Source organism: Ornithodoros turicata, chromosome 4, assembly GCF_037126465.1.
Source record: "Ornithodoros turicata isolate Travis chromosome 4, ASM3712646v1, whole genome shotgun sequence".
NCBI classification, from domain to species: Eukaryota; Metazoa; Arthropoda; class Arachnida; order Ixodida; family Argasidae; genus Ornithodoros; species Ornithodoros turicata.
Window position 1 is genome coordinate 61,719,201 of NC_088204.1, and position 25,267 is coordinate 61,744,467.

General features: G+C 44.5%; 4 protein-coding genes across 5 annotated transcripts in view; 2 read left to right on the forward strand and 2 right to left on the reverse strand.

Moving 5' to 3' along the window:
• LOC135391659 (TATA-binding protein-associated factor 172-like) overlaps positions 1–8,074 on the reverse strand; it is a 92,521-nt gene extending 84,447 nt beyond the window's left edge. The window contains exons 1-3 of the mRNA XM_064621998.1: positions 7,557–8,074; positions 3,838–3,961; positions 1,116–1,233 (exon numbers count right to left, since the gene is read on the reverse strand). Of these exons, the coding sequence (XP_064478068.1) occupies positions 1,116–1,233; positions 3,838–3,961; positions 7,557–7,567 (253 nt within the window). The 5' untranslated portion in view covers positions 7,568–8,074. The remainder of the gene's footprint in view (positions 1–1,115; positions 1,234–3,837; positions 3,962–7,556) is intronic.
• Positions 8,075–8,477: 403 nt separating this feature from the next.
• On the forward strand, positions 8,478–13,664 carry LOC135391662 (nucleolar protein 12-like). Its single transcript, XM_064622000.1, has 5 exons — positions 8,478–8,622; positions 8,775–8,880; positions 9,168–9,213; positions 9,279–9,471; positions 13,495–13,664. Exons 1-5 carry the CDS (start codon positions 8,555–8,557, stop codon positions 13,604–13,606), a joined length of 525 nt encoding a protein of 174 aa, XP_064478070.1. The 5' UTR covers positions 8,478–8,554; the 3' UTR covers positions 13,607–13,664.
• Positions 13,632–14,801, reverse strand: LOC135391663 (thioredoxin-like protein 4A). The gene has a single exon (XM_064622001.1). It carries the CDS (start codon positions 14,518–14,520, stop codon positions 14,092–14,094), a length of 429 nt encoding a protein of 142 aa, XP_064478071.1. The 5' UTR covers positions 14,521–14,801; the 3' UTR covers positions 13,632–14,091.
• Positions 14,802–15,016: 215 nt separating this feature from the next.
• LOC135393275 (protoheme IX farnesyltransferase, mitochondrial-like) lies at positions 15,017–23,244 on the forward strand. 2 transcript variants are annotated; one of them, XM_064623751.1, is made up of 7 exons: positions 15,017–15,112; positions 15,569–15,695; positions 17,235–17,649; positions 18,877–19,001; positions 21,646–21,716; positions 21,822–22,054; positions 22,787–23,244. In XM_064623751.1, the coding sequence occupies exons 2-7, from the start codon at positions 15,597–15,599 to the stop codon at positions 23,197–23,199; spliced, it is 1,356 nt and encodes a 451-aa protein (XP_064479821.1). In that variant the 5' UTR covers positions 15,017–15,112; positions 15,569–15,596; the 3' UTR covers positions 23,200–23,244. The 2 variants fall into 2 exon arrangements, with proteins under 2 accessions (XP_064479821.1, XP_064479823.1); XM_064623753.1 differs by having other exon boundaries at positions 15,020–15,227.
• Positions 23,245–25,267: the final 2,023 nt, after the last annotated feature.

Genomic DNA, 25,267 nt, shown 5'->3' on the forward strand with positions numbered 1-25,267 from the left:
GTTTTTAACCAGTTCCGCTTCTGCTGGGAATATTCATCCCCACAACAACAACAACAAAAAAAAAAATCAATGTTACAAAATGTAAACCCGTTTATTCCGCATACATGATATTTAATATTAATAGACAGCTGTGAAATTGGTAGCTCCTGGTTCCTGTAGGTTACTGTCTGTGCAAATGGGCTTTCTCCTTGTCGTGATGTCATACGTAAAGTACTTTCTTGCTGGGTTGGAGCGATCGCGTCCCATCCGAATGTCTGTTGCTACTGTCTAAGCCAGCAAGCACCACCGCACGAGTACGACGCAAATCGAGGAACATCTTCACTCACAAACGCGCTCGACGGCTCCGTTTTATTTTCTTCGTGTCCTGTCCACAAAAAAGTTCCCACTTCGCACGGGCTTGCCCTCGCGTATACGTAAATGTATTCAACTTAGCTGCTCTCAAACAAGGGACGCGTTGCGAGACATTACCGATAAAGAAGCCATTATGCAGCCCCCTTGGGTCGCTGTTTAGTTGAGGAGAGTTTGGGGGGATCAAATCAAATTAAATGGGGGGATCGGATCAAATTAAAACGAACATTACGGCACATTGCTAGAGTGTCACATGCACCTCGAAGTCTGAGTGCGTGCGTGAACTACAAAGGGAGCCTAAGGGTCATACTATACCGACATATATTCCACCGTAACCGTCACCCCCGTATAGTATCCATGACATGACTTCAGAGCACACGACGTCTGTTTCATTCGCCTATCCGTAGTCCAAACCGGTGAAGTTTTTTCTTGGACCGAAAACCGTTAAATATATTTTTCGGTTTCCCTCCTGAGCAAAAAAACGTATACGGTTTCGATCCCGTTCCGGTTCGCACCAAAATAGCGTTTTTTTTTCGGTTTTCGGTACCGGTTTTCGGTTCGCTCCGACACCCTGGGATAAACACTGTCTTCTATTTTTACAATGCGATCGAAATGTGTAACGTTTGCTACACAAACTCTGTACATTCAATCCAACATTATTTTGCCATTCCTCCCTGACGTGTAAGTACATAGTGTGCAATGTATATGGCTCCTTACACTGCCTAACACTGGTTATGAAAGCAAAGAGAAGGAATACTTTTGTTCACCTTCAGTTTTGGGTGTTCCTGGAGGATCCCACTGAGGCACATTTGAAATAATGGCTTCGACAGCTTGTCCCGCAGCGATACGCGTGTCCCAGTTTGTACTGTGCAGGTATTTCCGTATCTGAAATTAGGAAGATAGGTAGCGGAACCGTGAGACTGGACAAGCTCCACTCAACTGCACAGAAATGTAAAAAATTTTTAAGTCATTAAGGGGATTGCAGCATTTTGACATTTGCACTTCATTACCTCACGTGCGTAACACGGTTTTCAGAAAACATTTTTTTTCCCTGTCAGTTTGAGAGACACAAAACATGGAACAAATTCTGATGTCAAGCACACTGCAGTAGAAATGAAACCTCCCAAATTTGCATTCAGTATCACCAGCATCAGAACAAATTTCATTTCCTCAATCCTGTGATAGTGGTTAGATATGTGGATAGATATATGCACTACACACAAGTAACTTTATTCTTAGCAAGCTGCATTTCGCTATGGGGCTGTGTGACATTCCTTTCTCAACACACCTTTTGGTTATGTTATACTGCAGCTGTTCTTGCATGAATGCATATTTCAAAGCTACTACTTCTTCATACTTAGAGCCTGAACTTTTAGGGGTCATTTCTGTGGACCACAGGGCAGCGAAGTCTGGGAACCGCTCAACTAGCCAACTACCAATAAGTCTGCCAATAAGTGGGATCTAAATAGCAATCAATTCAGCCCTGCAGTAGTGTAATTCTAAGCATCCTACTAAAAGCACTAAAATGAAGAAAAGGAGATGAGAACACACAAATAGAACAAAACTGTATTGACAAGAGACAACACGCTGTTTAAAACCCCTCATAAATTCCCCTTCCTTTTCTGACAAAGCAATCGAAGCAGCGCTCACGCAACTTTCCCTTCCCTCCCCAATGTCTCCATCCCGAGCTGTGTCTGCGATGCTTCGATTGGTTTGACAGAAAAGGAAAGGGAATTTGTGGAAGGTATGTTGTCTCTTGTCGGTAAACTTTTGTTGTTAGTGCACTATCTGTGCATTTTCAAGTTCTTGTCTTCATTTTAGCGCTTTTAGCAGGATGCAGCACCAACAGGCCCAGTCTGACATTTTAAATCTTAAGCAGTCGCAGGCAGCTGCAGAAAAGCGGATTGGAATCTCCCCCTGACGCCACTCCCTTTCCCTGTTAAAATTGCGAGTGAGAATGGAATGACCATACGAGAGCGTCCTTCACAGGGGGGAGGGAGATAGCAGAAATTTAGAAACCATGTTCATTGACACCTCCAATAATGTGTGAGACAGGGTTCTGTAACCCCCTCCCCTGCTGAAGTGGCCATTGTTGATAGGGGTTTGCCAGGTTTCTTTTAGGGGTTGCCAGCATATTGTTTCAATAAACCAGTTGCTAGTGTAGGGCTGTTCGCTGTCCATGTCGATTACCTGTTTTGCTTTGCTTCGACATGTTTCATAAACTGTAGTTGAAGCTAGACTGTGAAAATAACAACTGAGATATACTGAAATAGAACAGAAAGACTGAGTAGTTGGTATAGACTTGGCATAGCTTGCACAATGCAAAAATCTTTTACAGTGACACGAGGAGACACGAACTCAGCAGTGATGCTGAGCAGTATGTTAATCTCCTCTCCTCGTGTCTCCGTAAAAGGTTTTTGCATTGTGCAAGCTATGCTAGCAACTGAGAACTGATTACTATTCTTGTTACTTCTTTTGATAAGCAACTAGTTACAGCTACAACTACAAACATAACATAACAAACATAAAAACACCGAAACTAATATTTATTAATGTACGTACAAGCTTTTTTGCAGTAGTTTGTGTTGCAGGTACACTTTTGTACCTGACAAAATGCAGACTACTGCAAGAAAGCTTGTACATTAATAAATATTCGTTTCAGTGTTTTTATGTTTGCATTATTGTTATGTTGCATTAATAAACAGTAGTTTGAGTGTGTTTGTCCTTTTCTCACTTGTGTTAACCACTCCTGACAAAGTTTCTACATTCCAGGATTCCTACACCTACAAAGTTGAAGTGACTTTGTTACTCTACAGTTACCCTTTAAGAAATGCAAGTGCAGTAAATACAGCTCCTGCCAACTTTATCATTTGTACTGTGCAACCACAATTACATCCCATGCTCGTTACTTTTGGCAGATTTTTTTTCTCCAAAGTTATTGTCACCGATCTCCTTATACCTTAATGCAAAACATATCTTCCTACACTGAAGACTTCGCAGCCAGAGGCATTAAGCTTTGCAGCCCATATAAAGTTCTAAACTACCCTACTGCCCAAGAGTACCCAAGACTGATCTTAAGTAACTATATCAGAGATATGAAATGGGGCATCACAAGCACTGCACAGAAATGCACAACTGCATTTCTGTGCTGCAGTGTTTGCGATGGTTTAAGTAACTTTATGCAGATGTCAATCAACTGGAAGTGTCATAAAACCCCAGTTCCTTACACCTACATTTTGTACACGTTGCATGTGGAGGGAATTTGTTCCTCTTATTTTTGTGTTCAACTTTGCTGTTAAATTTTCGCAGCATGATTGCAGACGGGCAATCTGTTCCAGCTTTGCATTTCTGCTGCCACCTGTAGTTCTCACTCGTGCAGGTGCGGTAAACACAATTTACAGAGATCAAGAGGTTGCCTCATCTTTAAGTGAACAATGTGTAAATTCAACAGATATGCTCATTATGCTACAGCTGGGGCCCCAGACAGACCTTTGCAAGTAAGTTGTGCAACTCGTGTGGGTGAAGCTTCTGAACCTCCCCCAGCTGGAGTGCGGCCGCCTTCCGAGTAACCGGAGAGGACCCAGTGTCCAGGAGCAGGAATAACCGGTCCAATCTGCAAAACAATTTATGCCCATTTCAAATGGCATTTCAGAAAGCTACAGAAGTGCTTGCTTCTCATAATGCTGCAAATGCAAATGTACACAAAAGCAGTTAGCATTTAAGCAGTGTGTGTACTTTTCAATAAACCTTTGCTGGAAGTAGCGCCTATGTGTTGTGTATCTCTTTCCGTCCTTGTCCCTGTAGTGCTTTAAAGGTATGACAAAGCAGTCTAGCTAGATACTCAAGGCTACAAGGTATTTCAACTAAAGGGTATTTAAGTGAAAATGATGACATTCCTTGAGTCTGAGGTAAAGACAACGACTAACAAGAAGCAACAGGACAAGACTTTGTGTTTGTCGTTGTCTTCCCTTAATCTCCGGGAATGTCATCATCTCTAGATTATCACCAGCTCGCTTGCATCTTACTTTTATGCTCAATTATTGAGAGTAGCACCCCCCTGACCTAAAAGTCCGGTGGTCCCCAGAAAATGTAGGCATGGTGAATGCTAAATTCACGACCCCGCTTTTACAGAGTTATCCCCCTGACCCACAGGTTCAGCGATGGTGTACGCGTGGTACGGATTTGCCACCACCCATGCAATTGAGTCAGCGGAAAAGCTACATACTGACAGTTTCTATGAGTGGACTCTTTTAATGGATCTCTTTGTTCGATAAATCGTAAATAAACTGTAAGGTTGTAAATAATAAATTCCGTCGGTAAAATCAAATAAACTGAACTGAAATACTGCACCTCCAATATCTGCGTCTTCAATAAATGAGACAGAGCCAAACAGACTTCTTTTATGACTGTGAGCATCATCCATGTTGCTCGTTAATATGGTAATTCGTTTTATGACTGAATTTCGCGGAAACAGCCTTGGTCATATTAATGAGGGTTCACTGTGTATGCGTCAATTTGCCGAACGGCACAAAAGGTTTTAGATGCATGCGTTTCTTTCCCCAGAAAAAAAAAAGGGAAGAAACGTACACAAACACTGCCACGCTCGTTCGCTCTCGACTAGCCCCCGGGGTGTAACAAGGAGGAGAGGGACGACCTGTGACGTCATAACGTCTGCGCGGTCAGTCAAGATCGGCACCTGTCTTTTTCTTCGCCTCATTGCCTCCTCTCCCTCCTTCGCTACGTGGCCATATAAAGTCAGAATTCGTCTTCGTGGTATTATTGAGAATTCGTGCTATTATTGAGATTCGCCAATCTGCAAATCCTAGAACTCGCAAATGATTGCAGCTAAGAACCTGTAGACCTGAATCTGTAGATTAAAAAAAAAGTGCGACACGCTTTCCAGAAAATCTGTCTTGAGACAGATACGGGACCGTTTTGCACTTTCCTTTAAATTTTTCCCATTTAGTACGCAGGTCTTTCAATCACTACTCGCAGACGACGATGGCTCGTCGCCACGGCTACCACGGCTGAAGGCACGTTTCTCATTGGCTACCGCCTTTGAAAACACGATCCTGATTGGCTGACTCTTAGTTGTTACGTCACGTCGACGAGTATGCGGGCTTTCTCTATCTAGGTGGTGTTGCGCCGGAACTGCTGACTTGCAGACGATACTATGAACCAATCAGCGTAGCGAGCGGAAGTGACCTACAGAGCGAGCACACTGTTGAAAACTACTTCTCTCCTCGTGAAAAGAGTGTATTGCAGAACGACAGGATGTCGTGACGTACACAACTCCCCTGTACGAGTGACGTACAGCGGCACAGTTCAAGCATGTATAAACGTCGCATGAGCTGCGAAGGAAGAAAGAAAAAGAAACAAGGCACGAAGCCTCCAATATTCACGACGTGGGAATCGTGTCTGCCGTCTGCAGCTGCTTTCTCAGACAGCTTTTTTCGTAAATTTGAATGCACATCTATAACGCAACCACGTATATTCCAATATTTTGCGTGGCGACTCCTGGAGGACGGCTTCACAGATGAGGCACGATTTCGAGCACCGTTAAATGTCCCCTCATCGCTCCTTTGAATTCAGTTTCTGCGATAATCATGACTCTTGATAGAAGAGACAGGGCGCTGACGAGCTGGTTATTGATCAAGGAGGTGAACCCGAGACAGGGATGAAGAGACGACACAACAAATTCTCAAACACAGCAAAAATTTTAATGAAAATATTAAAATTTTTGCTTTGTTTGAGACAAACATGTTGTTTGTCAAAGACAAACACTTGTTGTTCATGACTCTGCGGGGGTGAACTACTTCTCACGGTGCATTTTGTCCTGGGCACCAGTGGTTTGCCCAGAATTTCATCCTTGGAGGGGTGTTGAGCTCCGCAAGGGGGTGTATTTACATGTTTTTGATGAAATATTGTGCAATCTCACAAAAGTTTACGGGGGTCTCCTCCACATTTTTGGGGGGTATTAGGTTTGGTGTAGGGGGGAGTCTGGATAAATCACTGCCAGGCACACTTACCAGAGAGGGCATCGAACGGCACGCCCTGGCAAGTTGGTTGGACAGTATAATGCGGGAATGAAGAGAATTTGAATTTACGATCTCGGAAGTGCAAACGAGCATTTTCTTTTCTTCGTTTACAGAGCTTCTGACAGCAGTGAGGGAGGGAGGGTGCTTCACGTTTATCCTGCCCTGGGCGCAAACTCGCCTCAGAACAGCTCTGTTCCCACCCACCTGAAGTAATTAAACGAGCAGAAATGAATAACAAGCCAGACACACGTTTAACCCTGGCATGCAATTAACGGCTGTTACGAGCCGTTATGCATTTGCATTTTTGTTTGAACATCGTGCTAGAAGCTGGGAAAATATCCGGCCTTGAGTTTTGCGGTTTTGCTACACATTTGGGTTCCAATGGATCATTCTTTAGAGAAAAACAACTTTATATAATGAGTGGAGAGTTTCCGTTTGGAGAAAGGTGTTTATAGCGTGGCTCCCTTTTGTTCGCTCCTGGGAGATGAAAAGCCACTTCTCCCCTTTAATTTTCTAAGGTATATCCCATATTGCACCCTATTGCTGATTATGTAATTTGAGGACCAGCATGAAACGGTCTTCCCTGGTGTTTTGTTTCTTTGTGACACACAGATAGGGGTTCCTGACCAGGCAGTGGCGTTTTTATAGGTTTTCATGGAAAAAGAAAAATGTTGGTGGGATACGTTCTGCTATTGATTTCCCCATGTCTTCAGACCTCTTTATTTTATTTACTTTTTATTTTTCTGTCTGCCTATTTATTTCAATTTTCAGTGGCCTATTCACACCATGCTTTTTCTGTACATAGCTGAAACCACCTTGCACCTAAACACTAGGCTGGGATAGTTGTAATCACATCAGAAATATCTATGACAGCTCTAGAGTAATGAAAAATAAAAATAAATAAATAAAGGTCGTTATTTCTTGCAAGCCGTACGCTGGACACGTACCACAACGATCACAAAAATTAGTTTCAAAATCGATTCGTACCCGTAAAACCTCTGGTTGAGGAATCTTCGCGACCGTACCTCACTTACTTAATTGACCAACCCCGAGTGCCTCTAGTACAGTCCATGCGTGAGAGTGTGATGATGCTCATTGTAAACAGCAAAGACCGTTATGAAAATCTGGGTCCACTCAGCGTCTCATCACTAGATACCAAAACCAATTTACCTCGAGGTCATGTCACGTTGCAAATTCTTCCGCACTTCCTGATCAGTCAAAATCCTCTACGGCGACTTCGCATCGTAACACCAGCCATCACTCCGGTGACATCCTGCAGTGTTGCAGAGGCAGTGTCTATTCTTCAACTGTCGTCTTTGTTGTGCACCGTTTTCATGTAGCGGAATCGGATGAAATAGATAAAAACATCTACATATGTTACTATTCTGACGTATAAACAGATGTGAATACCATCCTCCCAATCTGTTTAAGCGCAAATAAATAAGTAAACGACGTCAGCTCTAAAAAGCCTGTTCCAGATCACTTCATGCCATCCATCCTTTCAAGAATGTGCTCTTCATTCAGGAATCGTAACACCAAATTTTTCACCAGAAACTTTGGCGCAAAACGAAACTGCACTTCACTTAAACATCATCAGCCGACGTCCCATGTCCACTGCGGATCAGTAACACCGTGAAAAATGTGAATAAAGCCATTTCGGACGTTGTTAATCAAAGATGATGTGGAAATCGCCGTTCTTATATTTATACTGAGAGCCATCTTGCCTCAAATGCCAAATATACCAGGGCTCAGGGACGCGATTGGTCGAGCGATTTCGTTTACTCTCAAACGAAGCTGCCACAGATGAAAACGTGGCTCGGAGCGATTTCGGTTTCGATATGGGCGGATATGGGATCAGCGCGTGTGGCCGTGGATCCGAGGGTGTCAGAGGGTCACATGGAGGGTCAAGATGCCGGCGCTGTCAGATATAAGATTGGATGCTCCTTTTTCCACGATGTTAAAAAAAACGTACACAAAGCGATCACTTAATTGGAATGCAATGTAAGGCAGAGCGAGAGCGGTTACGCTGTTGCTGGCCAATGGCGACCAAGTACCCTTTTCTTTCGCGCAAAACGGTTGTGCATTAACGCGCGTGCACACATGTATCCATACGCGCCATTTTATTTGATGCTGTTGTGGTTAACGGTAGTGAAACGAGTGAAACAGCCATGACCAAGAAGAAATCGCACAAACAGACGCAGAAGATTAATTTAATCTTCGACGAGAAAGACAGAAAGTAAGTTGACGCGAGTCTATAGCTCAAGACAAATCATCATATTCTAGTACTATGCAGAGACAGTCCGAAAATCTGTGTTCACAAGTAGCGTGGCTAATGCTAGTGCGGTTTGTGCCCGTCTAAATAGATTTCATAACCTGACTGTGTTCCAGAGACTTCCTGACGGGCTTTTCAAAGCGCAAAACGGAACGCAAAAAGAAAGCACGCGATAAAATAATGTTACGAGCTAAAGAGGAGAAACGGATTCTGAAAGCTCAAGTGAGTGTCTTCTTTTTGGTTTTCTCTTCTACGTTTTCTTTCATCTATGCTCAAACTTCTGGGCGTACCGAGATTGGGTCACTTGGGAAAATTGTGCACACTTGTGCATAGGTAGTCATGATTTTTCTCAGATGTGATACTAATAGAACATCCCACAGTTCCACACCATCCGTCTCCAGGAAAGGAGGAGACGACATTGGTCATTGGAAGCACTTTGCCCCCATCTGAAAAAAATTCTGGGATCGCCCATGGTTTCATCCACCGTCATGCTTTTCTCTTTTTTTCAGAAACGGAAAATACTGCAGGAGCTTCTCCATGGGCACGTCGACCCTCGTGAGCATATTTCTTTGGCAGCTGATGTTTCGTTGTAGTCCCGTTGAACCATGTATTATTTTCAGTTCCAGATGCAACTACGAAAGAGGTGACGGCGGTCGAGGAGCCCGTTACATATGACATGCCGGAGCATACAGTAACGGTCACGGCTCTTGACAGCAACGCACTTTATGGGGACGTATGCGTCGGAAACAACACATTTGATGAACTAGACACAGTCATTGCCGATGCTGGAGAAATTGATGCCAAGAAAAACAAGTAAGGCTAGACCACAGCACTTCAGATGTGACTGATGTGACAGAGGCTGCAGCCTACTTTATTACAGTGGCCATGTAATAATCTACAGTTTCTGGAGGTGGGAGTTTTGCCCACATGATAGTTCAAGGGGTTTCACATTGGCCCACTGTGTGTATGTCCTGATATTTTGGCTGAAATTTGAATTATAAAATGACAGAAGCAGCAACACAGCCATAGCAGATGACAGCATGTAGTACAGGTATGGGGTAGTGTTGTACAGCTGCCATCAGGGCGATTCCACGCGAAATGATCCAGCAAACCTGCTCGGCCCCCACAAAACTATCCCGAATGTTTACGAATTTTTTTTAACGAAAGAAAGAGAGGACTTAGGACTCAGGACAGAGGACTTAGCAGTCTCTAATAGTGCAAAACGACACACCACGAAACATTTCTTCCCAAATCTCAATGTGGCGGGTGCTAGACACGAGCAAAGTTCGCAGTGCTGGCGAAAACCGTGCCTGGCGTGAACGGCAGGTGCAACTCATAGAAACCGCCTAGAACTGTGCGGTTTTCTTCTGCATATAGAGGAAGCTATGCTCTACACAGCGTCCAAAGGCCGCAATTTTCCTCCTACTTTGCAACTTTTTGTGGAAAATCAAACCATTAAATTTTAATGAATATTTTTCCTGCCAAGGCCCCAAGGAATACTTCAACAGGAAAAATTGCCAGACACGTAACTTTCATAGTCATTGCAGGAAAAAAAGAGGAAGTATGCGATTTTTCCAAAATTCGCTACAGTCTAGCGTAAAACATGCAATGAAGAGGTCGGAAGAGACGTCTGAAACCAACGCAGTTCTATAGAACGAGCCTTCCTCTACAACATATTAAAAGATCTCGAGGGTGTTTTTTCGTATACGGGAGAAAATATTTTTTTTTTGTAGTAGAGGGTATTACGACCACAGTGACCCACGTTGCATGTATCCAGTGGGGTGCTATATTTGTTTCTTGGGCTCCTCTTTTAATTCTCTGTATTTTCAATTTTTCTCTGGTCTGGTTGGGTCTTAATGAGTAAGCAATATGCTGTGGCACAAACTTCTGCAAGGTTACCATAATCTTTGCTTCTGTAGCATAACACGCGTATTGCAATCGTGGGTGGCTAAGTTTATGGTATTGTTTCCAGTGCGCACAGTGCCGGCAACGGAGATTGGGGATTAGCGGTGATGGTCAGGTCTAAGTAATACTTTTTGTCGTGTGAGCTAAAGCCCTGCGCTGATGAGCTTTTCGACATCAGCATCCTATCCGAAAAATCCGCGTCTCCCACGGCGCGCAGCAATAGTTCAGTTTCTATGCTCGATATATCAGGCCAATTTTCCAGGAAATAAACGTTATTTCCTGTCAACACAAAACAGCAATTATCTTCCTTTTTTTTTTCTTTTTTTTTCTATAATCAAACTCAAACAAAACAGAAAAAGTTTTTTCGAAAAAAGAAAAAAAAGAAAAAGTCTTTCGTTCTGACAGTGAAAACCCCGGAGCGGCATAGCTTTTGTAGCGAGGACAGGTCCTGAGCGTCCATGATGCTACCAAAGAATACACGACAGCAAGTACAGAATTAGCTTCCACGAAAGATTATACTGCACCAAACACAGCAACACATTTTGCACCAAACGGGATAAGTAGAGTTTATTTTAAGTGAAACGCAAGATCGGCGCCGAACGCGCACCTCGACTCGAGACGCCAGAGATCTCTCTCAGATGCGCAAGCGTGAAGCAAACTGATGGCCAAACTGATGATGAAGCAAACTGTTTATCCGAGTCTGACCCGCTCCTGTGCCGGCGCCGGCGGCAGATCACAACAAGCGTCCATATTTCATCCGAACCCAGAAGTTTCTTGCGGATATCCGCGGGTATATGCTTCCATACGCGAATGGTGCAAGGCTTTATATAGCTGTGAGCCTCACTGGAACATAGGACAGCATGGACGATGAACCACCACCACGAGATTCCGTTGTTTCCAGTGCAGCATTCAGCATTTAAATGTGACAGTTAAAGGGAACTTTCATCAAGTGAACGTGCATCTACGCGCCTATAATATTCATACTGGTGAATTGGAACTCCACAGCGCTCAACTGGAGCCATGTTCCTTTGGTCCGGGTGGTTGTCATATTGAAAACCAACCAGAAAAAAACTGGAAATGCGAAGAGTTAAAACGGGATCCCAAGAAACAAATGTAGCACCCCAGCGGATACATGCAATGTGGGTCAGTGTGGTCGTAATACCCTCTACTACAAACAAAATTATTTTCTCCTGTATACGAAAAAACACCCTCGAGATTTTTTAATATGTTGTAGAGGAAGGCTCGTTCTATAAAACTGCTCAGGCGTCCCTTCGAGAAAACACAAGGAGCGAGAAGACATCTCTCCCATTTTCCCTTCTTTCGATCAGCGTCATGCGAGTTCTCCACAACATGGCGTCACCTGCTCCTTGTGTCATCCAAACTCATGGAGATCAGCACATATTAGAAATGCACAACGCTTACAAACAGGATTGAAATTTCGCGTATAGAATCGCGTATAGACTAAATAAGATAAATGCCGTTTCCCAAGTCCGGAATGGCACTTTAAGGCGTTCCCCTCCCCCAATACCTTTTCTGTTTTTAGTTGCATAGTGTTCTGCAACAAATAAAGCGAGCTCCTGCAAAAGAATGCCGAGTGCAGGTAACCTGTAGTGGTCGTAGGAGGCCTCTCTTCTGCACACATTTCAAGAACCCTCCACTCTTTGAAAGAGCGTGTAAGAGAATGTGGGAAGGGGGGTACATTGTGACATAACGTATCACCCTGGCAGAGCCGATCGTGTGACCCATCCGAAGAGGGTATAAGCAGCGTGGGAGATGAGAAGAAGAAAACAAAGAAGAAAGCCACAGGAATTTTTGCCGACGTCACGCTAGGGGATCGTGGGAGCCGTCCGTGACAGCTTTCTCGGCTTGTTTTTGTAAATTCAATTGTGCAGTGACAATACACCACACAGCGAAAATATTTTGCATGATTGCTCGTGTTGGACAGCTTGACAAAGGAGCTAGCTTTTGATGTCCAGTAGTCAGACACGAGCCTTTTCTTCTCCTTCATTCTTTGTGTGGTTTTGTTTGGCAGTGCTGGGACTGTGTCTGGCACGGAGCAGTCGATCGGCAGTAGGGTTGCCACCTTTCGTAGTGAAAAGTACCGGCTGAGGGAGAGGAGGTGGAATAGAGGGAAAGGAGGAAACGTTCGCGGGAAAGGGAAAGTGGGTGAGGGGTGGAGAGTACACAGAGAGAGAGAGAGAGAAAGAAAGATGGAGTGTACTCGCTCAAGACAACAATGATAATAATAATGAATAACCGAGAAAACGACTGGTGACTACGGAGTTGGATCTGTGCTCCAGATTTATTCAAGCTGTAATGGAATGTTGAAAGGAAAACCCCGTAAGAGCCCCTCTAAAAGGTGTTGAGCCACAAATGCCGGCAAAAGGCTGCCGGTATCACCTTCCTACCGGCAGAGCGAGCAAATAACCGGCCTGGTGGCAACCCTAATCGGCAGTCGCCTTGCTCCCACACGGCAGCAGTTGATTACCATTGATTACCAACATGTACATATGCAATATTTTTCTTGGAAACACGCACGAATATTGATATACGTATGCGTTCCTGCTCAACTTGCTCTACAGGATGAAGTGAGAAGGAAAACCGTTGCCGATGATGTCTTTATGGTCACAGTGCTTTCTGATCTTTCTTTCTTTTTCCCTGTGTAACAGACGACTTTTCTCTGAAACAACTAAGCAGGCTGTATTGTAACGACGTCAAAGCGACCAGGCGGTGTGTCACATTGCCACGGTTGTGATTTTTAAAATCCGATTCTGCAGTAGTTTTGCATTTGTCGAATGAATCACTTGCACATAGTGCATTTTAATAGGCCGGTTAACAGCTTGATTTAGTAGCTTTAGCGAAAGGGTAGTGACTGAAGTGTATTGGAGAAAAAGAAAAGGTGTATGTTTATGTGCTGCTCACTCATTCCAGGATACGAGAGCTGGAGCAGAAGATGGCTGAGTGCAGTCAAGCTGCCATTGACAAGCTGCACAAAAAGAAGAATAGGTCGAGGAGGAGAAAGTCTAAAAAAAAGGATGACTGACAGAGCAAAGAATGTGACACTCGTGAAATGTATTAAAGTTGTATTTAATGTTTTGCAATGCAATGCAATGTATTTAATGTTGAGTTATGCTTCACCATGCATGATGCCCTTATCAGATACTGTGAAGTCTCTGCCTTTGCAGTAGCAGACGAAACCCTATTTCACTGCACATCTGATGACAATACAAGGACACACATACAGTATGCTGAACATTCTCTGGTGGTTGAATTGACGCTGTACATCTTAAATCGGTGTTGACACTAGACGTTTTTGTTGAGGCTGTCAAGCGAATTACTGGGCATGGGAGATGATTCAGTTATGCATGAAGTTTGAGCTTCAGCCTGCCCTACATTTGTTGCTTATGCAAATTTTCATGCCACAAGACAGTTGGTATTGATGAACAGCCAGTGCAATCCAGTGACCGCACAACACACAAATGTTTGTCCCAGAAATTGAAATATCGCTCTGTCCGTACACCATCCACCTCAATACCTGTACTTGGTGGAATAGTCCTTGGGTGAAACCACCAGACCTCTACCCTTTCGAGCTCCACGATACACCGTCTCCACGATATCTATCATTTCCTGCTTGTCCTCTAGTGCCCAATTGATTTTATTATTGTTTCCAGTTCCCAAGTCAATCATGATGTGCTTGTTGCGGAAGAAAAACATGACGGTGCACGGGTCGTACAGTTCGTACATCTTGTTGAAGTCCGGCACCTGAGTTATGTCCACTAGGTAGAAGACTGCGAAGTTCTTAACTTTCTCTGCGATACTGTACAGGACTTCGTCCATCTTCATGCAGGTCGGATCCCAATCGTGACCGAAACGAATCACAACAACACGGTCCTCCTCGGACAGAATGGCCTGGTCGACTTGCCAGCCATTGTGCAAGTGCTGTAGCATGTACGACATGGTGAATGGTAAAAATAGGTCCTTTCACACCTGGAAAAAAAGTGTGATGGCACCTGGCGTACGTTGAAAACGAGGTCTCTGAGCAGGGTCTTCTAAGTGCTGTGCTGAGCAATAGTTCAATAACTGTGAAGCATGTCTAATGCGCTTCGTACTCACCGTACTTCGATTTCACAGAAAACTTTTAATTGAGAACGTTTAGACACGTTCCAAGAAACGGATCGCACAAGCGTAATCAAAACGGGCGATACAACAGCACACAACAAAAAATAAAAAACACGCAATGTACCATGGTTAGCGGTACAGAAAACAACAAGTATGTCAAATCGGTGAAATCCACATATTTTCAAGAAAATAGATAGAAGACGAACATTCGTGATATTTTGTAAAAATGATACATTGTGTTACATTGTATTGTTTGGCATATTCGGGCATATTGTTTCTACTAGAGCACTAGTTTCTACGTTTCTACACTTTCGCTCTGTTGGGTTTGCTGGCTTCCTACAATATGGCTGCCAACGTGTGTATAGTTTTTCTCGTATGGAGCATATCGCTATAACTTTCTTTTATCCTCCAATGATGCGATGATGCACCAGTAAGCATATATCACATATTGCATATATTGCAGTATAATATGATCTTGTATTACCTTGGAAATCAACACGTCTTATGACGCATCTGGGTGAAAATCTGAAAATATCGACCGCATGGTTAGCATCAATGAATGGATTATTTTATGTGTTTTGATCCATTATATCTCAAATCTCAACAAAACTGAAAAGAAGCGCAGAAGCGTAAAAGATTGATATATCCTTAACAACTTCCAAGTTCGATCTGCATGATGCCCCGCTTCACAACAGTACTGACCTTGCCGGTTCAGGGGTGACCTTATCGGCAATCGGCAAATGATAAAAATTAAATAAGCAGGTCATAGTGGAACATTAGGACGGAAGCTTTAGAACATCAGCCGTGACGTTGACAACTGCCACACTTCCAACGTTAGGAGGCTTCGTGCATATACCTGAACCGGTGTTGTTTATTTACTTTTCAGGTAATGAACTAAGCGAGTAACTGCCACAATGTTGGCGATCTCTTCCCCATCCCTACGTACATTCGTCATCAAATCTAAGGGTTGCTACAAGTACTGCAAGAACATCTACAAGTTACCACCTAGAAATGTGAGTCCAATCAGCATGCGCTTGTTAGTGAACCACACGTTTCAATGCAAAAATTACATCAGTGCTTATTAGTGGAATGGTTATTTGACGGAGGAGTGGGGGTCTGAGGCACAGTGCTGGAGGACCAGCTCCCGTGGCATAGTGGTCAGGATGACCGCCTTCCATGCCGAGACTCGGAGGTGACGTGGGTTCGGATCCTCGCACCAGGTGTTCTGTCTGGGGGTACTCCTGCATACTTTCCAGACGAATGTCTGCACAGTTCCACTTGAAGTCGGCCCAGGACGCATGCTAACCCCCCCCCCCCCCTTGACCCCGTTGTACGCCGCTCATGGCCACAGTTGCTTCGCGGCGCTAACACGGAGTTTAAGAAAAACAATGCTGTCGAGCGTTGTGCCCTCCTCTGGTGGACAAGATTAACCTCAATTGACATCAAAATTTTAATTTATCAATTTATTTTATTTTGTTTTAATTTTTATTTTTATTTTAAAACAAAAAAAAATTAACATCAAAAGGGTTTAGGTGCTTACTACTCTACTCTACTCTACCCTATAGAGCAATCTCTGTGGCATTGCTCATGATAATAACTTCTGGAACTATGTAGTAGCATTATGTAGACATGGCCCGCATTCCCGAAAGCATTAGCAATCCCTCAGTTGACGAGGATCCTCTCTCCAAGGCACCACATTTTCCCTTGATGGGGATTCCTTTCCTTTGTGTAATAAATCAATTGCTGGTTTTGAGGCGACCTCTACTGTTGTTCCATGTAATAGACTTATCCCTGCCTGCTTACAAACAAATGACGTCAGATGGTACGACAGTGCCGCCAACTTGATAGGCTGGAACTACTACAGCAAAAAATCGATAGGTCATGAGAAAGCCACGTTTAAATGTGGCTTCTCATATTGTAAGACTTTTTTGTAATTCTTTACATATTATTAGTTGGATGGCCTTATTCTGCTCCATTCTACCGGTAGCTCTTTCTAAAGATGACTACCGGGCTCTTCCATCCTCAGGAGCTTGAAGGGCACGAGTTTCTCACGGAGTGCACGTGGTGTCTATATACAAAGCAAGCGCAAACTAAGTCATAATAACAGACCACATTCTCCACAGGATTGCGACATTGACTTTCAGACGACGCAGCGCTTGGGATGAAGCTTTCTTTCCTTTCCGGGGTGGACTGGGAATGCGAATGAAGACATGAAAGCAAGGAGAAAACATGACCACGTTTGTGTGTACCAGTAATACAAAGAAGCCACGCATGACCTTCGTGAAGAAATATGGCTTTGCGAAACGGTGGTGTTCTCCGTCCGCGCTGTTTCGGTTTCCGTATGTCTACCAATGTCATGATTAGTACGTCACGGTGACGTTTCTTCAGTAGAGTTATACTATCTTTATTCTCAAGGAAATGAATTCTATTTCTATTCACATTAGCTTATTAGGTCTGCAGTGTCACAAAAAATTAATTCGTCAGAGCGTTCATAAAACATGCTCACAAGGTAGAAAGTACAATATAACGCCGTTGCCCTTGCCCCGTTTCAGGAATATGCCACAAGCACCGGCCCGAAAGCTGCACTCGCGGAAGCCGTCAAGGTCGTGGAGGAGAACACAGAAGCAACTGTGCCTTGCCCTCAGGCGCAGGCACTTGACAGCGATGTGTTGGACACTCATCCAAACGTAAAAACGGGTGCCATCGACAGCAGTCCTCCCCTGCTGTTTCTGCGGCAATCTGGGAAAGTTGTCGACCTTGCCGGCATGTCCAAGGATGCAAAAGAGTTTTCCTTGTTGCACCTCCGCAGCGAAGGGAATCTCGTCGACCTGCAGCCAACGCACGCTGCGCAGTCCAGACGCGAGGAGCCGCATCCGACGGCCAGTGGACCACAGTGGCACCGCAGAGAGATACAACTCTCGAGGTTGCCACACTATTACATGGCACTCAGCAAGATCCGGCTGACGGGTTAGTAACGAGTGAGGAAGTTGCGCACTGACTGCTAAACAAACCCTGTATCTGCAGGAGGGATATTCTCAGGAATATCGAAGAAAGATGCGAAAAATGTCATAGCTTTCTTGCTGCCACATAAGCACGAACACTCTATATAATAATGTCTTTTTGTACACTGCTAACTTTGGGGAATATCCTGCAGTGCAACCTCAACATATTACATAGCACACGGGGGTGTCTGCTAAGTATGCTACCCCAAAAATTCTAGCACCGTGTGAACGCTCACCATAACATGCAGCGTAACTTCTGCCCTACAAGAAGCTTTTAGATTTTTCTTCCACTATAATATTTCTTGGTGATATTGCTCTCGTCTCTAGTCTCGTTCCGGTATATGCGTGATTGTTCTTTCATTCATAGTAAAGTGGTTGAAAGTGTGCGACATCGTCTGTCTCGTCCTTTGTTTATTGCGTCGCAACTGTCAACAGTATGTACCAACCTGCCCGGTCCTTGTTACAATGTTTTAGAGTTAAACCTGGTAAAACCCGTTTTGGCCCCCCAATTTGCATCGTTGACAGTTCAGGTAAAACCTGAAGAACCCCAAAAGAACTAACTTGGCAGAGTGCCAGTCTAGGCACTGAAGAAATCTCCCTACCGGTTTTATGCCCTTGTTTCCTTGTTGTTTTCCCAATAAACATCAGTTGTTAGTCTGAGCCACAACCTACTAGATTATAACGACCATGTCATAGGCACCCCATCCCAGCGCAGCGTTTAGAAGCTAGTGGTGGCGCTACTCATCGGCCTGGCTATTGCTTACTCAGTTTCTGCAATACTTTGTACTTCAGCTTACCTTAGTATTTTTGCACGAGCGGCGGATGTCCCACGGGAGATGCTTCTGTCTAAAGTTGATTAATCACCATCATTCTATGCGTTTTCATAGGAGTTGTTGCTGTCGTCTGCTACGGTAGTCGTATGTCTGCTTCTGCACGTTCAAAATTCAAATTTTCATTGTCCAATCATGATGTAGATGTCGCGGGCCAATGAGTACGCTGTGGTGCGGCGCTAATCTGTGGTGCGGCTTGTACGCGTGAAATTACGGTAGTATCCGTAAATAAAATTCCCAAAAGGGCTGCACATGTCACCCTGTTGTCCTGGTTACCGCCAGGTACACATGCACCACACATAATGCCTGTTCTTGACACTACCACGAAATGAATGGAAAAGTTTGAAATTATATTTTTGCAGCCCTCGTGGTGACAACAACTGTAGCTGGTTATGCAATGGCTCCGGGGCTTCTGGATCCCACAGTGCTGCTCTACGCAACGGTCGGAACAGCACTTACATCGTGTGCAGCAAATGCAGTCAATCAGGTACTACATACCTTGATACAACATTACCTGTTGGTTTTAACTACGTACGGCCCTAACTATTTTGTTTCCACATCCGTGGCTGCAACATGATGTAGCAAACCATTTGTTGTGCAATTTTTGCATTCCTCCTGGTATGCAATATCTGAAAGTATGTGTACAAAATACAGTGCAATCCCGTTAATTTTAACTCAAAGGGCACGAAAGGCCTGTTTGAATAAAGCTAAGTTCGAACGAAAGGGAGTCCATCTGAATGAGGACAGCACATACTAGCTACATCAGGGAAGCGTCATGGCTCGTTAGGCCCTGCCATATGTTCATGGTCATTCAATGCCGGAAATATAGGTGGCTCACTCATATTCCAAAACAATCTCTCTCACGCACTTGCATTTGTTTCTTCAGTCGCGACTCTATCAGTGCAGTTTGCGATGTTGAACCCAACCGAATCGTGAATACTGCCAACCAAATTTAAGAAAATATCTTTTTGTGGGTTATGTTGTCGACAGGAAGGGTCTTAAAACAGCAAAGCTTACTTTGCCAGCCACAAGTAAGAGGCATCGTTCCGTGCCAGTCACGTTTGCGCACGGTACTACGGTGATTTGTTCCTTGATTGTCTTTGCTCTGGCACAAGTATCACCAAAAAGTTATGGTCTTATAAGTAGGGCTGGAATTTTAGGCATTTGCCTAAAAATGCCTAAATGTGACATTTTTAGATGCCATAACAGCCTCTTTTTAGACATGCAAGTGCGAATGTGCCTTTCAGGCTCATGCTGCACTTTGCTTTTCGTTTCTGTGTGTTCGTGCCTTTCATTCCTATTCTGCATTTGGTTTCCTCGAGTACCTTGGTCTTCTAGAAGGGGTTCATGTATATTTGATCAAAAGATTTGGCATCTCTTGGCCTTTCAAGATCATTGAGGGCGGAGTGCTAAGAGTATTGTTCAGTATAGCGTGGTTCAGAGGCGGAGAGTTTTCATTTTCCCAGGGGGGGCAAGGGCGCACCGCGAAGTAAGTACTCTGGCGGGGGGAGGGGGAGGGGGGGGATATGTTGATTAAGAAAAAAAAAGAAAGGAAAAGAAAGCCAGATGGGGGGGGGGATGTCGGCTTGTTATTCCAACAAAAAAGTGAAAAGGGGAAGAAAAAGGCAAAGAAAAGAAGAAAGCAAAAGAAAACAAAAAGAAGGAAAGGAAAAGAAAAATGATGAACACAAAACTAAAGTTGAAGAATCACACACTCCGGCGGGATCCTATGATGTATGCAGAACTGGTATAGAAATAAGAGGAAGGAAGAACAGAAAAAACAAAACAAAAAGAAAAACAGAGAGAACGTAAACAGTGAACATGTGCACAACTGAAGGCTACGCCTTTGAAAACTGAGTGCAAAAGGAACAAAATGCACTGAATCCTCGGTGTTTGAGCCGAAATGCGCGCAATTTAATGAATATGGTCAACGAAATGGAGCAGCGGGAGTTGAACCCGCTCCCAACGGATATGCGTTCCGAAGATCCTACCGTTACACGTCGCAGCTGCTGGTACCTTTTCGACTGCTTCGTTTCATTGACCTGATTGCTTTGGGCGAAATTCAGTCTATGTGTTGTGTCATCCTCTGTGTTTCTTCGCCTCACCTTCTACTGTGATAATGAGTATGGTGGGCGGATACATATTTTACAAATTGCAAGATCAATTTTTGGGGTTGGTGCCTCTTCGCTCTTTTGACCCTGGCGCGCCGAGCCCCAAAGGTTGGTGTCAGTCTCTTAGCGGGACTTCCCGGGGGAGGCGGCGCCCCCCCTAGTTCATGTTGCGGGGGGGCAAGGGCCCCCGCGCCCCCCCGCAGTCGGCGCCAATGGCGTGGTTCTAGGCCACCTCAGCATTTGGGTACCAGAAGTGAAAGCTTGTATGGTACCGTAGCCTTTAAACGCGCAAGTTTTGCTGCATGGAACATTCTGAAACGCAAACAAAGCCAAAGAGCCTACTTTTGCATTTCATTGCCTATTTTGCTGTTTTTGAGGGCTAAATGCCTGCCTATTTCCATCCTTTTCAGTGCCTCAATTTCCAGGCCCTACTGATAAGCGATAGGTACACTTTTAATACCTAACAAGTAAAGATGTCCCTAATATGCCAGCAGCGTGCCGGCCAGAGTGCAGCCGGTTGCTCCAGGTGCATATAGTTGGACGTGGCCAGGCTACCTGCTTCTAATGAACTGTTGTGCAGGCTACCTGCTTCTAATGAACTGTTGTGCACACTCATATGTTTCAATGACTGGGCATTTGCCCCCTTGCAAATTTGCCCCCTTACTATACCTAATGCAGAAACCGACACTGAAGATCTTCAGTGTCGGTTTCTGTATTTTGTTTATGTGATCTACAGGACTTGACTCCCCTCTTCGTATACGCTTCTGTACTATACCTACTAATGAAATCAGTATGCAATTTTTCCCTTGCACAAGGTATCCCTTTTTCCAAGTTTTCCCTTGTACATGTACTACACTCCCTCTATGTCTTGGCGTAAAAAGATGGATTGCATTAGTTGTGCAATTAATTACTGTACCTTTTGACAACTACAATGCGTGCATGTATGAGTAGCAGCATTACCTGCGGTTGCTGGTCTTGGGGCAGTATCTCATTCTGGTTGTGCTTCCTATGGAATTTCAGTTTCTCGAGGTGCCATATGACTCGCAGATGAACAGGACCAAGAACAGGGTGCTGGTCAAGGGGATACTCAGGTACATCCTTCTTAATGTGCGCAACTTGATATAGGAACCCACATTCCTTCAAGCTCTTTGAACAAAAACCCAGGTTCTCATTGCAGCTTCGTCTTTGCATTGCAGCCCACTGCACGCATTTAGCTTTGCAGTGGTGAGTGGCACTCTAGGCGTGAGCATGTTGTGCGGAGGAGTCAACGGCTTGACAGGTGCCCTTGGGGCAGCAAATCTGCTGCTGTACACCTGCTGCTACACACCCCTCAAGCGCTGTTCCATAGTCAACACGTGGGTAGGCTCTGTGGTGGGTGCCATTCCACCCATGATGGGCTGGGCTGCCTGTACCGGATACCTTGATCTCGGTAAAGAGTTATTCTCCAACACACACTGTGCAAGCATTATGATAGGTGGTGCATGGAGACTATTCGTAGAGCCTGAAGGTTTCGGGAAATATTTTTTTCTAAATTGGGGGGGGGGAAAGAATCATGTAAATAAACATGTGCATTAAATTCGTGCAAATTTGCGTGAAAAAAACTTCCAATGTGTGCCAAATTTGGGCTCAGTAACTCAACCTAGCTGTAGTGGTTTGATGACGGTGATGTAACTGCATTTGCTGCCAAACAAGTAAGTTAGTGCATTCCTACTGACATCCCAGTGAGAGCAATTCACCGGGTAAAAATCGGGTTTCAGCCTGCAAAGGCAACCTTCAGTTCGGGGAAGAATCGGGTAAAACCCTAAAACGTCAGGCTCTAACTATTCATAGTTAGGGCCTTGTGTTTTAGGAATAAACCCAGTAAAACTCATTTTCAGGAAAACCCCAATTGACAATGATGCAAATCTGGAGTAAAAATAACTTGTCTTTTTTCTGTTGTGAACTGTAAGGCACAAAGCTCTAACTGCAATGCACCTCAGAGTACTGAGCAAAAAAAAAAAAAGAATTCTCCTTCTGGGACATTCCAGCACAAAAATCTCTCATTCACGCGTTTACTACCACAATACCACCACCACGACTCAAATGTCAGACTCTATCGTTTCTTTTCATAACTTTCCATTTATAACCACAGAATGTTTGAGTCAATTCCTGCGCTACGCAGGTGCCTGGGTGCTAGGCGCCATCCTCTACTCGTGGCAGTTCCCGCACTTCAACGCCCTCTCTTGGAACCTCCGTCCAGACTACTCCCGAGCAGGGTACCGCATGATGTCCGTCACACACCCGGCCCTTTGCCGCGTCACGGCGCTCCGGCACAGCGTGGCCCTCCTCGCCCTGTGCTCCGTGGCAGCTCCCCTGTCCGGGCTCACCACGTGGACCTTCGCAGTGGGGAGTGCTCCGCTCAACGCGTACCTCGTCCACAGGGCGTGGCGCTTCTACAGCGACGCCGACAGCGCATCATCGCGGGCGCTCTTCCGGCTAAGTCTGGTCTACCTGCCAGCTCTGATATTGCTTATGTACGTGGCGAAAGACAGGAGCAAGAAGGAGTCTACTGCGATGAAAGCGAAGATAATTTAATGTGTACAGTAATAAACTAGGAATTAAATGAGAAGTTGCACGGGATTTGTAGGTGAAATTGAAGTTTTGTCACGTAGCTATGCGGTGTTTTCCGCCACGTTTGTGTGAACGCTTCTGTCTCACAGACGAAGACTGTGTGGGACATACGTGGAAAAGATTTAAGCTTTTGAGGGTTCAGGACAACTGGGTTAATTTGCATAAAAGTTCAACATGAGACTCGAGTATCAATAGCCTTGGCGGTGCATCGAGCACGTGCTCGCTGCATGTGCTGCCAAAGCTATTGAGAAAGAGTCTGTCTTTTCCGCAAACGGGGCCTAGGACAGAGAGGTACACGAAACTCAAATTGGGACCACACTTCCCACAGTGTGTGTACCCCCCCCCCCCCCTTGCCCTCCCAGAAATTTCAGAGATTGCCCGATAGACCTCTCCCTGTTTGTAAACAAGACGACGTAGTGTTGAATTACGCTCAAAGCTAGAGGTGAACAAGGTTGTGCCCCAAAGCCACGGTCTTGAGGGGATTACGATGGTTCCTGAAAGGGATGCAACCTTCGGTCCTACTTTTCTTTCAGTAGGAGGCAGCGAACAAGTGTCCATTCATGGTCCCCAGCCCTGCCCTTCCAATTTGTTTCGGTTTCAGTCTGTCTACCAACATCATGATGACGTTTCTTGGGTGGAGGTCTATAGCTAGACTACCACATTGAATCATCCTTCTGGGCTTCGGTGCACACAGGGTGACTTTTCTTTAGTGTTTACAAAACTTTTATTGAAAAAAAAGTTATGAGAGCAGCATAGATGTCATTTTTTCAGTTGACATCTATGGCCAGATGGACATCATCTCATAGAAAATGTGCAACGACAAGATGACCGATTACCTAAAATTCATTCAATAACTTTTTAATTAGGGGATTTCGGACAAAAGCGAGATAGCAGATTGAGAGGCTATCCTAGTTACGAGCCATTTCACATTTTAAAAAATACTGTGACATGCACGTGCATTACAATATCCATCTCAAAATATTGACACGCAAACCTCGGCGACCAGGAACGCAGGGAATACAGCACTCATTTCACGTCAGATTTCCGCCACGTTTTTTTCCATTTCACGTGTTTCCATGTGTGTCCGTGTTCCCATGTCACGTGACTTGGAGCGATGGAGATGATTGGAGCAGGTGCCACTCAGCTGGCCAGATAAACCGCTTTCCAGCCCAGATAAGCCCCCGTCGGCAAGGGTGATGCGCTCCTCAAGCGCGCTTTTTCTGTTTCGGCTCATTTGCATACAGAAAGTCAACGATGGATATTTCACAGCAAGCGCTCTTTTCCTGACTAAAAATCGAGAAAAGATAGAATGGATTGCAATGAGGATTGTCTCCCGTTCCGTTAGCTCACTTTTGCCCAAAATTCCCTAATTAAAGAGTCAATGATTTTCAGCTAATTAGTCATCTTGTAGTTGCACTCTCTCTTCCAGAGGGTGTCTGCCTGGCCGTAGAACTCAACTGCAAAAATGACATCTATGCTGCTCTTATGGCCTTTTTTGTAAAAATTCTGTAAAGGCTAAAAAAAATTATATTTAGCATATGCTGCAGATTGTTTTTATTACAGATAAAATGGTTAAAAAGCAAGCGAGCTGGTGGCTAAGATCCATGACGAAAACCCGAGACTGGGAAAAAGACGAAAAACAGACGACACAACACAAAGTCTCAACCAGATAACACAGAAGGGACAAACGGAACAAAGCTTGCATCGGGGAATGATACAGATAAAATGGTTAAAAAGCAAGCGAGCTGGTGGCTAAGATCCATGACGAAAACCCGAGACTGGGAAAAAGACGAAAAACAGACGACACAACACAAAGTCTCAACCAGATAACACAGAAGGGACAAACGGAACAAAGCTTGCATCGGGGAATGATACAGATAAAATGGTTAAAAAGCAAGCGAGCTGGTGGCTAAGATCCATGACGAAAACCCGAGACTGGGAAAAAGACGAAAAACAGACGACACAACACAAAGTCTCAACCAGATAACACAGAAGGGACAAACGGAACAAAGCTTGCATCGGGGAATGATAC

Excerpts from the sequence above, each read along its gene's own strand:
- LOC135391662 (XM_064622000.1), top strand. The coding sequence starts at position 8,555 with ATGACCAAGAAGAAATCGCACAAACAGACGCAGAAGATTAATTTAATC. Across the intron at positions 8,623-8,774 it reads TTCGACGAGAAAGACAGAAA|AGACTTCCTGACGGGCTTTT; the intron begins GTAAGTTGACGC and ends ACTGTGTTCCAG. Across the intron at positions 8,881-9,167 it reads AACGGATTCTGAAAGCTCAA|AAACGGAAAATACTGCAGGA; the intron begins GTGAGTGTCTTC and ends TCTTTTTTTCAG.
- LOC135391663 (XM_064622001.1), bottom strand. The coding sequence starts at position 14,520 with ATGTCGTACATGCTACAGCACTTGCACAATGGCTGGCAAGTCGACCAG.
- LOC135393275 (XM_064623751.1), top strand. The coding sequence starts at position 15,597 with ATGTTGGCGATCTCTTCCCCATCCCTACGTACATTCGTCATCAAATCT. Across the intron at positions 17,650-18,876 it reads CAGCAAGATCCGGCTGACGG|CCCTCGTGGTGACAACAACT; the intron begins GTTAGTAACGAG and ends ATATTTTTGCAG. Across the intron at positions 21,717-21,821 it reads CTGGTCAAGGGGATACTCAG|CCCACTGCACGCATTTAGCT; the intron begins GTACATCCTTCT and ends TTTGCATTGCAG.